General features: G+C 41.9%; 1 protein-coding gene across 1 annotated transcript; it reads right to left on the bottom strand.

Moving 5' to 3' along the window:
• Positions 1-4,433: 4,433 nt before the first annotated feature.
• LOC137272324 (scavenger receptor class F member 2-like) lies at positions 4,434-14,300 on the bottom strand. The gene is made up of 2 exons (XM_067804690.1): positions 14,197-14,300; positions 4,434-9,323 (listed from the first exon to the last, which is right to left on the bottom strand). Exons 1-2 carry the CDS (start codon positions 14,264-14,266, stop codon positions 8,152-8,154), a joined length of 1,242 nt encoding a protein of 413 aa, XP_067660791.1. The 5' UTR covers positions 14,267-14,300; the 3' UTR covers positions 4,434-8,151.
• Between the last annotated feature and the right edge of the window lie 356 nt (positions 14,301-14,656).

Genomic DNA, 14,656 nt, shown 5'->3' with positions numbered 1-14,656 from the left:
GTTTTAAGGGATTATGCACATTAAATGAGACACAGAGAACAACAAGGGCTGATCTTAGTTAATGCGCAACACGTACCTCCACGCACATGTGTCTGTGCTCTGTCTCTCTCTCTCTCTCTCTCTCTCTCTCTCTCTCTCTCTCTCTGTGTGTGTGTGTGTGTGTGTGTGTGTGTGTGTGTTGAAGTTAAGGGTCAGATAGCCAGGTATACGATTACTGACAGAAATACTATTAGTCAATCAGCAACATGCTATTAATGCACTTTGTAAACCTGGACAGGACATCAGCCTGCAAACATTAGACGCAACTACTCTCGCTTCGGTAAATATTACAAGCGTCCGATGTCCTCCGTGAGCGCGTTTTAAGTTAGTTGTTCCTCCTTTTGACGAAAGCATGTGTTGCATAAGGCAAATTCAAATGTTCAGGGGTTCGTTTAGAAACCATTTGTTTTTAATGTATACCATATCATAACATTTTCACAACGTCCCGAACCTTTCAGATTACCCTTTGTAGCACAACGATCCGTTGAATGGAACTTCAGTGTAACCTAACTCTACCAGAGGGCAGATATCCCATGTGGTGTTGAGATATATTTAAGAATATGTCACGGGGCTGAAACAGTTATCTCTGTTACGGGTATATGGAACAATGTGTACATACTTAACATTCCTGTTCATCTATTTGATAAAAAGATGAACCAAAGCTACCGGAATGGGTTTTCTTTGTTGTTTTGATACTTGTTTTACGCCGCATCCAGTAATATTCCACCTATATGGCTGCGGTCTGTAAATAACCGAGTCTGAAAAAGGCGATCCAGTGATCAACAGCATGAGTGTCGACCTACGTAATTGGGATACTGTGACGTGTCATACAAGTCAAAGTTTAAAAATTCGAGAGCTGTTTCCACAAGAATTCAACAACAGGATCCATAATGATAGAAATAACCTTGTGCATAAAAATGTAGGTTTATTGTGCAGACGTCTTTCGGTATTAGAAATACTACGGTATGCTGAAACATACGATGACACTTGCGCTCGTACAACAATCTCTACACAAGTGGTTATCACACGACAGTGACGCTATCATTTGATGTGAAGGGTTAGATGAGGATGATAAGATCGTTTAAAACATTAAAACAAATATATTCATTGACACGAATAAGGGAACACATGAGGGTACAAGTGTTTCTTTATTTATTTCACCCACAGTGCAATACATACCTTGTGAAAAAACTTGGAAAAGAGTATACGGACACTTGAACTTTCATGAGCATATCTGCATTCATGCTTGATCGGTATATAGGAATGTACTCTGATCTGACATCACCGTATCTAGGGTAGTGCATCTTCACTCACAGTTAAACGCCGCAGTCAGCAATATTCCAGCCATATAGCGACTGTCTGTAAAATACGCGTCTTTAGCAGACAATCCAGTGATCAACAGCATGAATACCGATCTACCAAACTGGGATACCATGGCATGTGACAAGCAAGTCAGCGAGCCTGACCAGTCGATCTTTTTAGTCGCCCTTTGTTGAAGATGTTGAAGACCAATTCTGTGCTGAATCTTCACGGGTTCAACTTAACGCATTTGCTTGAATGTTTTTGTTTGTTTGTTTGTTTGTTCTGTTTTTGTTCTGTTTTTTGTGTGTTGGTTTTAGAAGAAGAATGGGGTGGTTCGCTCAATCTCATGGCTGTGCCCTCGTAGGTTTTAATTGTAAGATACCCACGATACCCTTTGCATTACATTTGTCTTGTAAAATTACCCATACTTCTAATAGTATTGAAGTAAGGTAATATCCTCGTAACTCCCCATTCCTAAAAACTTTATGTGCCTCTTCTCAGTATTTTTCAGGAAGGAGAGGTGCTCGGATATGACCCTCTGTGTATGACGCAAGAGAAATCGCGTGTTTATGAGTCAACGAGTGATAAGCTAACCTGTCACATGACCACGTCAATGATACAAAAACAAAAACAACGATTACACCAGGTTCCGTGTTGAATGTGATACATAAAGATAACGCCTACCATTACTGGATAATGGCATTGATAGTGGGATGACCTTTGACTGATATCTAGCGCCAGACAGTGATATCAAATACTCAAAAAAATAATTTTTTAAAAATAAAATAAGATAATAAATAAATAAAAATAGATGAAAAAAAATTCGCATGCAGGATTTCCGCTGTATTTAAATCTTTATTTTGAAACATCTTGTAGGCTTTATGAGTCAATGAAATACGTGTATAGCGGAATTGCAATCTGGGAATGCAGGCTTATTCGTCTTTGGCACGAACACGAGGAAAGTCAGTTTTAGTATCACATGGAGATGTGTGGTGGCGCTGAAGTCAATACATCGTGTGACCACCGTGAACATCCAGAACTGCACGGTATCGCCTCGGCCTCAGAATCTCGCGTTGCCCAATCGCACCCCACTGTGCCTGTAGTGCCTGTAGTGCCTGTAGTGCCTGTGCGATTTGCTGACGTGCCTGCGGGTGAGGGTTACGGCGTCGCACCCGTCTGTTCAGGGCATCCCACAAGGATATCCGATCGGCTTTAAGTCTGGTGATCTTGAGGACCAGGGGAGCACACTGATGTTGTGGTTCTGGGGGAAGTCTCTAGTGTGACGTGCTGTGTGGGGCCTGGCATTGTCCTGTTGAAACAACTCCCTCTGGCAATCACTGATTGGAAGGAGGTGTGGGCGTAGGATTTCGCCACAGTACCTTTGAGCTGTTAGGTTGCACTGGATCATCACCAAATCTGTTCTACGGCAGGTGATTGCTCACCACATCATAACACTTACTCGGCAGAATCTGTCCACATGGGGATCGCAAGAGTCGGCGAAACGTTCACGTCGACGTCTGTACACCTGTCTTCTTCCTTCGCGTTTTTCCATTAGAAATCGTAATTCATCACCGAACCAGATTCTACGCCGATTCAAGCCTGAACGTTGGTGCACCATTGAAATCGATGTCGACGATGTTGCTGTCGAAGCACAGGGCCAAAATAAGGTTTTCTTGTACGTAAACCAGCTTCTCTTAACCTGTTCCTGGCTGTCTGTGCAGAAAGCCTCATCAATCCGGGTATTTGTTGAGCGGTACAGGTGGTCGTAGCTGTTCGATGACGCAGGTGATGTACCCGGACGTAGCGGTCGCTCGAGGTCGCCCACTACGAGGAGCATCTGCTACCGAATTCTGCCAGTGATATCTCTCACAGAGCCGTGAAATGGTGCTTTGGTGAACGTTTTGTTGTGATGTTTCAAGACATAAACACCATAAACAGATCATAAACGACTCATAAACAGATCAAACCCTTCTGTAAAATGAATCACGTTTTAATTCATTGCTACATGACATTGCAATTTTCATTATGTGTTCGTTTTGGGGACAGAAGATTTGAATTATATACAAATCGAAATGAAAAATAGTCGGGATAGAGGCTATTTCCAGTCGTCGATGTATTCCTTGAAGAGTAGTGGGAGCTCAGAGTTGATCGCTGATGGGTCACGGATACATCGAATCCGGGAGACAAATGTAACTGGGTAATTTACTTCCTGACTGACTTACACACTATACCTGGTGTCAACCTCGGGTGGGACCGGGTGGTTTACGAGGTGATAGCTGACACTTAAATCCGCCGTGTATAACCGTACTTTCACTGGTAACTCGTAAATCAGCATTAACCCTGCGAGTTTAATCTTTGTTAATTTTATTTCAAGTGTGTACCGTGTATAGGAAATATTTGCTTCCAAAGCCACGCAACGGACGTTAAGATTTACGTTATGGGGACTTCAGGGAAATCTTATTTACGAGAACAGGAATAGCTTCAAATGTCTGTGCACAGAATTGGTATAAACTCATTTAGTAAATAAATGGTGTGCTGGCCGCAGTCATGACGTGGGTCCCACTTTTCGGAGTGAGAGAGAGTGTGACTGACACATTGTCGCGGTTCTTTCGTTACTATCATCAATTTTGTTACTGTTTTTGGTATTGTCAGGTAATGTACAATAACCATCAAAATCGAGGTATTAGTGGTGCTAGTGACAGTAATAGTAGTAGTAGCAGTACCGGTAGTAATAGTAGCAGCAGCAGTAGTAGTAGTAGTGGTGGTAGTTGTAGTAGTAGCAGCAGCAGTAATATCAGTAGTAGTAGTGTTGGTAGTAGAAACGGTAGTAGTAGTAGTTTTGGGCAATTATTTGATAATGGGTGATATTTCACCTAGGTATTTTTTTAAAAAAAGTTAAATACTTTGCAAATAATTGACTTAGCGTCGTGTGATAATCTCATTGTTTCAGGTACTGCAATCACGAATGTCTGGTTTGCCGAGCAAATCACACTTATCAATTTCACACGTGCACCTTGCCCACCTGGCTATTCTACCAGCAAGAGGCCCCCCTCGTACAAAATAGCGACAGGTAACAAGAAAATGATGATCGCTTGTTAAACAACTTTTTTATTCGGTTGTCCCAAATTATGAGACACATCATCAGAGTTGGTCTGTCGATTTCATGCGGCTGTGCAAAATTTGGTTTTGTTGCAATTATTAGAATTTGTGTTAGTGGGCAATTCATCGGTCTCAAATGGAATCAAACGGACTGTATATACTGTGACCCACCCGGCAGGCAGACAGGGTGACAGCGTTCATGTGAAGCACAGGTAGAACATATCAGGTACCGTCTCAAAATATCAAGAGGCAGTATCACTGGTTACAGGCCGGGAAAGCCACATTTCCGAAACAGAGAGCCTCAACTGATGTGGCTCTCCTGATAATAGCACATGATGTATATTATATATAACAATAGCACATGATGTATATTATATATAACAATAGCACATGATGTATATTATATATAACAATAGCACATGATGTATATTATATATAACAATAGCACATGATGTATATTATATATAACAATAGTACATGATGTATATTATATATAACAATAGCACATGATGATAAGCACATAATCAGTATCTCCTCACATGTAAGAAGTGTACCAAAAAGTCAGTTTATCAAACTGTTATGCAATTTCCATTAGGAAAAAGTATAAACGATATAACCTACAGATCAGAAAGGTTTATCAGTATCCTCACACCGCCTCCTCCCCACCCAAGGCTTGCCGTTGGAGGACTCTAGCGGTATTACAAAAGGTTCACCAAAATTGGAACATATACATCCCAAACTGGAACAATATCATCTACAACCGAAACAAGCAAAGTGTAATGGAAAACTATTAGTTTGAAATGAAAACAAAAATGGCGTATCAGGTACAAGAGCGCTCGAGAAGGGTTGCCGAGTGTACATAAAAGCAGTCATAGCATCCAGAAACATTCATAATAATCGTCAAGGATGGTGGTGAGGGGAGACGAACAGGGTTTGGTCAATAACGTTTTTCGTCACTATGAGTCTAATCTTGAAAATTTGATATTGGAATGTAGTGCATCAACCTCCTCGTGCACTAAACTAATCTCCGTACCTATGTTCATGCTTAGATCTCCGTTTCTGGCTTGCGATTGTTTTGCCCGATTCGTGACTGTTCTGAGGCGCTCTTGTAGCTGATACGCCATACATGTTAATGTATGAAGAGCATTGGCTCTTATCCTAACATATATACAAATATCTTGTTAGTCATTCATTTCCAAACATGATTAGAAGTATTATGACGGCTCTTCAGCCAAACATATATACAAATATATTGTAATTCATATAATTTCAAACATGAATAGAGCCATTAATGGCCTACCTTCAGCCTACCACACATATGTATATATTGTGATTAATTCATTTCAATACATAAATATAAGTATTATCAAGGCTCTTCCTGAGCTCAACAATGGTATACTATGTGCAAATTCGCTTCATTTCAATATGCAAACTTGTAAGTATTATCATGGCTCTCCAGCCGGGATGCAACCATAACACATGCGCATCTTACATTTATCATCCGAGTAACCAACACCTGCAACATATGAACATAGTTTTATTATGAAATACAAATATAATGAGGAAAAGAAAAAAAATCATGTTTGAAAGTTGTCGTGATTTACTTCAGCGAGAATTTCCAATGGAAATTGAGTAACCCTTTTATATACTAAATGCGTTACCGCATGGGCAGCTAATTCTCGGTATACACACCGCTAGGAGAAAACAATTTCCTACTAATTCATCTTTCAAACGTAGAAAATATAAAGTTCTTCCAGTTACGGTAAAAGCTGATGCCCGAACCAATCTAAAAATACCTGCCTATTAATTTCGGTATAGTAATCACGATGAGAAAAAAAACAACAACATCAAAACCACTAAACAGTCCCTCGGTGCATTCGTAACTACTCGTCTCTTAAAGGGGCACTGATGCGGAGCGAATAATGTTTCTCGCCAACGGTCGAATTACGAAACCAAACCGCAAATTGGTCAGCGCCCGCTCCTTCGACCGTGACGGACAAAGGAACTGGGCTCCTGTCCATATTAGCAGAATGTCTTCACCTTAACAGTCAGGAGGCCGGATGCCCATCATATGCCATTTGTTAAAAAATACCCATGGTATTCCTTGTCCGATCGTAACCAAATATCCCAGCAGTGTAGTTCTTTTCGGATGCTTGGATGGTATAGTTACTGATCCAATTTGATCCTATTTCTGTGTTTTTAACCTCGATACTTAATCATGTTACATAAAAATATGATGTCTACAGGCACGTAGCAAGCCATTTGTTTCAGTGCGGAAGATTGCAAAGCTTTATATTTAGGTAGTTTTGAGTGTTGGCTCAGCTGTGATAGCAAATATCATACGTAAAGTTTGGTAGCTATGGTAGCTACAATGGTTTATTATTTGTGATAATAAAAACACACAGTTGATTTATTTGAATTCGTAAACAAAAAACGATGACTTTGCCTTTGGTAGAGAAATCTGAAAATTTTCTTACGTAAAAAAACCCTTATTTCACCTATTTACCCAAGTACACAGCAAATGCCTGTGTGTATTCCTTATGTAACGAAATTCCGTTGGTATCCTCAGAACAGTTTCGGTCCATGAGTGTTTTCAGGCTGCATGCGACACAGAGATTACATCCTCCTTGCGTTTGATGGTGTAAACCTACACGTGTTATTTGTCACCATTCTCTGGATGGGCAATTAATGAATTTATAACAGGTATAATTAGTAGTAGCACCACTTCGGTTACTCAACAAAGGTTCCCATTTGGCATTTCTCCTGTCTGGAGTAAATACTCAACATTATAAATTAAGGCCTGTAATGGCAAATGTATTGTGTGTTATGTAATATGTGCATGTAAGTGATGCAAGAGGGTTTATCAGCTGAGTTACAAAAACAAACATCGATCAAAGGATTAACCGAGAACACACTGATTGATTAATTACTTTTATCTTCTAGCGGATTTGTCAAAAGGCAGTGTGTGTAGATGTCGTACACCCTGTCGTAAAGAGTGAGTGCAAAAACAACATCCTCCCTTCAAAGAATTAACCACCCTTGCGTTGATTGATTGCCCATTATTGGTTAACTAAATTACTTAGAATAGTTGACATCATACAATTAGTTGCCAGGTGTGCTATCTTGGGAGACCAATGAGAGGTTTATCTGGTTTTCACCAACGAAAGACGTGAAACGATGTGTTACTTTTTCGCAAATGAGACAGTTGTAAGACACGCGCCACAGAGCAGGATTATTTACCAGCTGCAGATGAATGGAATACGATTTCTTTTACGTGGCTTGGAAATCTGAGAGCACAACCAACTGAGGAAATGGGGGTGCACCTATGATGGTGGCGATATTTCATTTTGACATGTAAAATATTTTTCTAACCGAAGTCAAGTACGTTGCCAATCTTTCCTCGCTTCGCTCGCATACTAGTTTAATATTCTCTATGCTGTGCAACCCCACTTGAGCTACAGTTTGACTGTAGTCGGAACAAAATACTGAAATGAACTGATAAATCTTATTACATGTTCAACAGAACGGTTACAACTTCTTTGCAGTGTTTTAAGCCTGGAGCCGAGAAGCAAGAAGTCAAAGTAACATCTGATGTATCTACCACATATCGTCCAACTGCAAAAGTGTCTTATAGTTTATGAAATGTCAACACTGTTGATAACCTAACTACCATGTATATCTAAATATGTGTCTGTGACTATCACTCGCATCTTAGAGTGTGTATATAAGTACAAACGCCACTGACATGATGTTTTGGTACTTTGGATACATTAAGGAGCTTGTACCAGCAAGCACATCAAGTTTGATCACGGCGTCAACACCCTCTGCATCATTACAAAACCCTGTCATCTGATCACACGCTACACAATCCCTACTGCATGTATGCTGACAGTGACTCCCGTATGCCCCGTCCTTACACCCACGACCACAACTACCGTCTACATCGCATACGCCGTCCAAACATGACCCACAAGCTTCATCACATCTCTCTCCGAACCACCCATCACTACACGCTGAACACCGTCCATGGGTGTCACATACATTGTCTCTACAATGGAGACATTTCTTGTGGCAGTGTTTGCCATAGTACCCAGGAACACAGCCATCCACGCACGATCCATCACGGCCGTAACACAGGGATGAGTGGCAGGAAGCACTACACGGGGTCTTACAGTGTGACCCGTGCCACCCAGTCGCACATCCTTCTAGACAAGCTGCAGTATCCCTGTTACAGCGCCTGTGTCCATCTCTTCCTGTGTAGCACTTGTCGGGGCACGTGCTATTGCAGCGGTGTCCATGGTAACCAGGTTGACACTGTTCACATACCCCAGTTCGTCTGTCACAACCCGTAGTATAGCAATTTGGACATCTGATCTCACACTTCTGTCCATAGAAACCTGCTTCACATCCAAGTAGACAGTACCCGGTGTTGCTGCACCTTCCCATCAGACAGCTGTCACATGACATGTTACAGAAGTCCCCTGCCCATCTTCCATCACACCCATCAAGACATTGTCCTGTATATTTGTGACAGACTGATGCTTTGCAGTTGTCAGGACATCGTTCATCACAGTGTGACCCAGTCCGTCCCGAACCACAAGATTCAGAACAAGCACCCGTATGTTGGTCACAGTAGACAGCGCCACTTACCGTACTTCTGGAACATCGTGGTGGACAGTGTGTGTCGCAGTGTCGTCCGTAGAAACCCGGCCTACATCTGAAACATTCTCCGGTGCACCTGTCACATCCGCCTCCATCACAATGTCCTTGACAAGTAGAACTGCAGTTTGATCCGTGACACCCGACTTCACATGACTGGCATCTAAGATGACCGTTTCCATGTCTGCACCCACTTGTTTTACATAACTCCTCACTTGGGTGCTCTGAAAAAAAATAATGTTACATAAGTCGTAACTTGGGTGCTCTGAAAACTATGGAATCCGAGAAGGGACATTGTCGCATTGTCGCGTTGTCGCCCTCTCAAAACCAAGCAAAATGAGGTGAAAATTAACCAAAGCGCGACAATGCGACAACGCGACAACTCGACATTTCGCCCATTTGTCGCATTGTCGCGATGTCGCGTGTCGCGTTTTGAGTAACATTTTCTCTGTTCCTCCAAAGTGCGACACGCGACATAGCGACACTTTCAAGGTCAAAATATGTCGCGTTGTCGCATTGTCGCCCTATTTAAGATGTGTAAAGAAAAAACTAAACATTTACTAAAACGCGACACGCGACAATGCGACATATTGAAATGTCGCATTGTCGCGTTGTCGCCCTTTTCGATTACCGGTGCGCATGCGTAGAAAGTCAATTATAGTACGCATGCGCAGGAAAAGTTAAACTCTATTTCATACTTCAATGGTCTTTTTGCTGCTTCCAATGGTTTTTAAAATGAAGTAGTGCTCGAAATGGCAGTTGGGCTGCTTTTCTTGAACTTACTGCAAATCTTCATGGTTGGTTTGAAAATTAGTTCATATATAAATGTATTTACCCAGTGAAGTGTGTTTTAGCAGCAAGACAATTATTTGCGCAACTTTTCATTGTAATCACGGCGCAGGGTTGCCCTGTCATTCAAGGCGGGGCAATTTGCTGTGTAGGATTAGTCTTTTTAGTCACACCAGACAACTATTATCATAAGTTCGAATCCCAGCACCATACACATTTAATCACTTTGGACATTTCGCCCATATCAAGATGACAGGTTGTGAGAATCGACAGAAACATCAGGTGATGCCCTCGAATGGGTCACTATGTTCCATAGTGAGGCTCTTGACAGTTCATGGTACAGTCCTATCCGACGCTGATGAATTTGTTTGAGGTCTACCTCTGTTCAGCCAGCAGTGGATGGATACCAAGTAGAATGAGATATCACTTAACCACCCGACACCTCAATGACACCTTAGGTCGGCTTTGAACGTGATAATAGGGAAACGCCATACAAATGGACTGTTATCATTGTGATATACTATCCCAATAAATAAACGCATAGACGGGAAATCTGTAGCTAAAATTTTCAAACATGTATAACTCGTCCATAAATAAACTTCAGTGCATGAAATTTTACATGAGTAATGAGTGCATGAGCTTAGAAGAAGGCAATGTCTATAAAACAAATATTATAGTTCTAGATAGCGAAGACGTTGAGCACGATGATGACGACGTAGCACGACCCTGACGTCGGGTTTTCTGTCTCTCAAACGAATCTTTTTCAAGCTGTCCCGTAAGTTTGACCTGACATCCTCTGAAGTCCAGGTGCCCTGGCTGTTGTGCTCTCACCCATGGGAATACGATCACTCAACTGTAGTACCTTATGTACAAATCTTGAGCTACAGTGGTAACTCGAGGTCTGCCTGCACGGGACTCGTGAAGGTTCCGGGGTAGAATAGGCCTTCAGCAACCCATGCTTGCCATAAAAGGCGACTGTGCTTGTCGTAAGAGGCGACTAACGGGATCGGGTGGTCAGGCTTGCTGACTTGGTTGACACGTCATCGGTTCCCAATTGCGCAGATCGATGTACTGGATTGTCTGGTCCAGACTCGATTATTTACAGACCGCCGCCATATAGCTGGAATATTGCTGCGTGCGGCGTAAAACTAAACTCACTCACTCACTCTGCCTGCACGGGACCGGTGATTTCTTATACCTGTTTGGCTGCAACGAGCTGCAAGTCATTATATCTTGCTCTGACTAATATTCAGACACCTGGCAACAGAAGATTGGTAATCTCCAGCATCTCTCAATGGCAGTGTTCCGTGTCGAGTCAAGTGTAGTGATCACGTAGTGATTTGACCTTGAAACGCCTTTAAAACGAATGCCAATTTCGGAAAGTAATCTGGATTTTTATTGCCAGTAAGTAAGTTGTGTAAAATCATGTTTTCAACACTTTTGTTACATATTTTGACGATTGTGTGAACACAATAGGTAATTACTAGAGTTGTAAAAATACAAATCGCCTATGCGTTTCTTTTGGAGGGGTGGTTTATTAGAAACGATGAAATCGCTTGGTAGTGTTGCGTACCCTTGAAGTGCCAGAAACCAACTCTCCCTCCCTCCTACTCTGCGATGCTCCACTCCATTCCACACCACACCTCTCCTCTCCCATCGTCCCCCTTCACTCCTTCCGTTGCTCCGTTCTACTCCACTCCACCCTAGCCGACTCCTCTGCGCTTCGCTCCACACCACTCCTCACTCCCTCGCCGCTCCACTCTCTCAAGGTTTAGGAAGCTTCGGAAATTAGCGAGGTATTGCATTACAATAATGTGTTACGATGTCTGTTTTAGTTCTATTTGAATCCTGTCTTATTAACCCTGGGGCGTTGGGGTAGCCTAGTGGTTAAAGTGTTCGCTCGTCACGCCGAAGACCAGGGTTCGATTCCCCACATGGGCACAATGTGTGAGGCCCATTTTCTGCTGTCCCCCGCCGTGATATCGCTGGAATATTGCTAAAAGCGGCGTAAAACCAAACTCACTTACTCACTCTTATTAACCCTGCACATGAGATAATTCACAATATATCTCATACTTTTCTCATATGGATACTATATCCAGCGATACCTTTATACTTGTATCGTTTCAAACATGCACCTACTCAATCATAATATTCTTCAGCAAAATGGACAGTTTGAATACGCCATTCCATTAACCACGCACTCTTAACCCACACAGTACACGGCAACATGGACGTTCATTTATCATTGTTCTGAGTTCCATTCACGGGTGTCTCAGCTCTTAAAAAGCACATAAAAATAATCATGTTTTCGATACTTTTTAGATTCCGCCGTAACTAATAAAACGCGACGCGCGACAATGCGACAACGCGACATTTTGTCGCGTGTCGCGTGTCGCGCTTTGTTAAAATATTGACCAATGTATGTATTGTAGCTTAATGACTAAAACGCGACGCGCGACAATGCGACAACGCGACATTTTGTCGCGTGTCGCGCTTTGTTAAAATATTGACCAATGTATGTATTGTAGCTTAATGACTAAAGCGCGACACGCGACAATGCGACAACGCGACATTTTGACGAAATGTCGCGTTGTCGCATTGTCGCGCGTCGCGTTTTGGTTAATATCTTATAATACATGCCGTAGTCAATATTTTAACAAAACGCGACACGCGACAATGCGACAACGCGACATTTCATCAAAATTTTATTAGTCATGGCGGAATGTAAAACTATCACAAGCATGATTATTTTTCGATATTTTTAATGAATGTATATATAGCCGTGAAGTCCAGAGTGGTTGAGTGTCGTTGCTTAACGGAATGGTTCTATTCAGACTGACTATTTGCTGAAAATTATTATGATATAGCAGCCGTAGGTTTGAAACGATACAAGTACATGTGTATGGCTGGATATAGTATCCGTATGAGAAAATTATGAAGTATATTGTGAATCAGACTATGTGCAGGATTAATAATATAGGATTCAAACAGAAAGGAAATCGGGCATCACAGTACATTATTGTAATGAAATACCTTGCTATTTACCAATACACCTTGGGTGAGTGTCGTGGATCGGTGGAAGAAGAGTGAGAGGAGCCGAGTGGAGTGGAGTGTAGTGGAGCGTCGTGGAGTGAGAGGAATGAGGGAGCGTCGGATAGGACTGTACCATGAAACTGTCAACAGCTACACTATGGAACATAGTGACCCATTCGAGGACATCACCTGATGTTTCTGTCGATGCGGCTTGAATTTTACAATATTTCAGTTTATCACAACCTGCCATCACAACCTGTCATCGAAATGTCTAAAGTAATTAATGTGTATGGTACTGGGATTCGAACTTATGAAATTAGCTATCTGGTGACTAAAAGACTAACCCTGAACAGCAAATTGCCCCGCTTTAAATGACAGAGGCATAGTGTGCCGTGATTACAATGAAAAGTTGCGCTAATAATCCATTTTGCTGCTAGAACACACTTGACTGCCTAAATACATTTGCAATGTGTAAAACAATACAGCAAAAAAGAAAGATTTGCATTAAGTTCAAGAAGAGAAGGCCCATTGCCATTTCGAGCACTACTTCATTTTAAAAACCGTTGGAGGTAACGAAAGTCCAGTGAAGTCTGGAATAGAGTATAACATTTTTGCGCATGCGTAGATTAATTGACTTTCTACACATGCGCACCGGTAACAGAAAAGGGCGACAACGCGACAATGCAACATATATTTTGTCGCATTGTCGCGTGTCGCGTGTCGCGTGTCGCGTTTTAGTCAATTTGTTAAATGCATACTATGGTCAATATTTTAATAAAGCGCGACACGCGACAGTGCGACATCGCATTGTCGCTTGTCGCTTGTCGCGTTTAAGTGAATTCTTACATATGTTAGATAGGGCGACAATGCGACAACGCGACATATTTTGACCTTGAAAAGTATCGCTATGTCGTGTGTCGCACTTTGGAGGAACAGAGAAAATTTTTTTCGAAACGCGACACGCGACATCGCGACAATGCGACAATGCGACAAATGGGCGAGGAATTGCTTGTTTTTTGATAGGGCGACAACGCGACAATGCGACAACGCGACAACGCGACAATGTCCCTTCTCGGATTCCATAGAAAACACATTGCTGATGTTTTATGGTAAATTCAAAGTGTCAGAACAAAACTACCCGGCATTGATTTGAGAATGTATATGAATGAAACAAAATGAATTTCCACAAATTTCAGTTTCTTTTTTCTTTTTTAAAAAATACATTCCTATGCTGAATATGATTCTATTTCATCACTCCGTATGTGTACTTACCTAGAGAGTATGTCAGCACCAGCAGAGCAGGGATCAGCACCACAAGCAACATCATCTGTCCGCTGTTCATTGTTCCGGGAAACGATCGATGACTGATGACAACCTGCAAGGTAAGGCAATGTGGTAGGATGGCGGTAACTATGTCACATGATGAAGTAATATCACGCTCGTGGACGCTTATAACAATGTGACATGAATGTAGTAATATCAGTGTTATCGGGGAACAGTGTAATCACTGCACAATATGGCAAAGGACTGCAGTGAAATGTCTTACATATCGAATTATAATTTTTTAACCTTTAACTGCAACGTCGGCAGAATTCTCATTTGATAACCCGTGATGAGCCACGTTAGAACTGATCTTCAGTAACCCATCCTTACACATACCGTTGATCACTGGATTGTGTGATCACAGTCCGATTATACAGACCGCTGCAATGTAGCTGGAAATTGCTGAGTG

The sequence above is a fragment of the Haliotis asinina genome, chromosome 2, assembly GCF_037392515.1.
Source record: "Haliotis asinina isolate JCU_RB_2024 chromosome 2, JCU_Hal_asi_v2, whole genome shotgun sequence".
NCBI classification, from domain to species: Eukaryota; Metazoa; Mollusca; class Gastropoda; order Lepetellida; family Haliotidae; genus Haliotis; species Haliotis asinina.
Note: the sequence above shows the minus strand (reverse complement) of the source record. Positions and strands in the feature narration are given on the sequence as shown.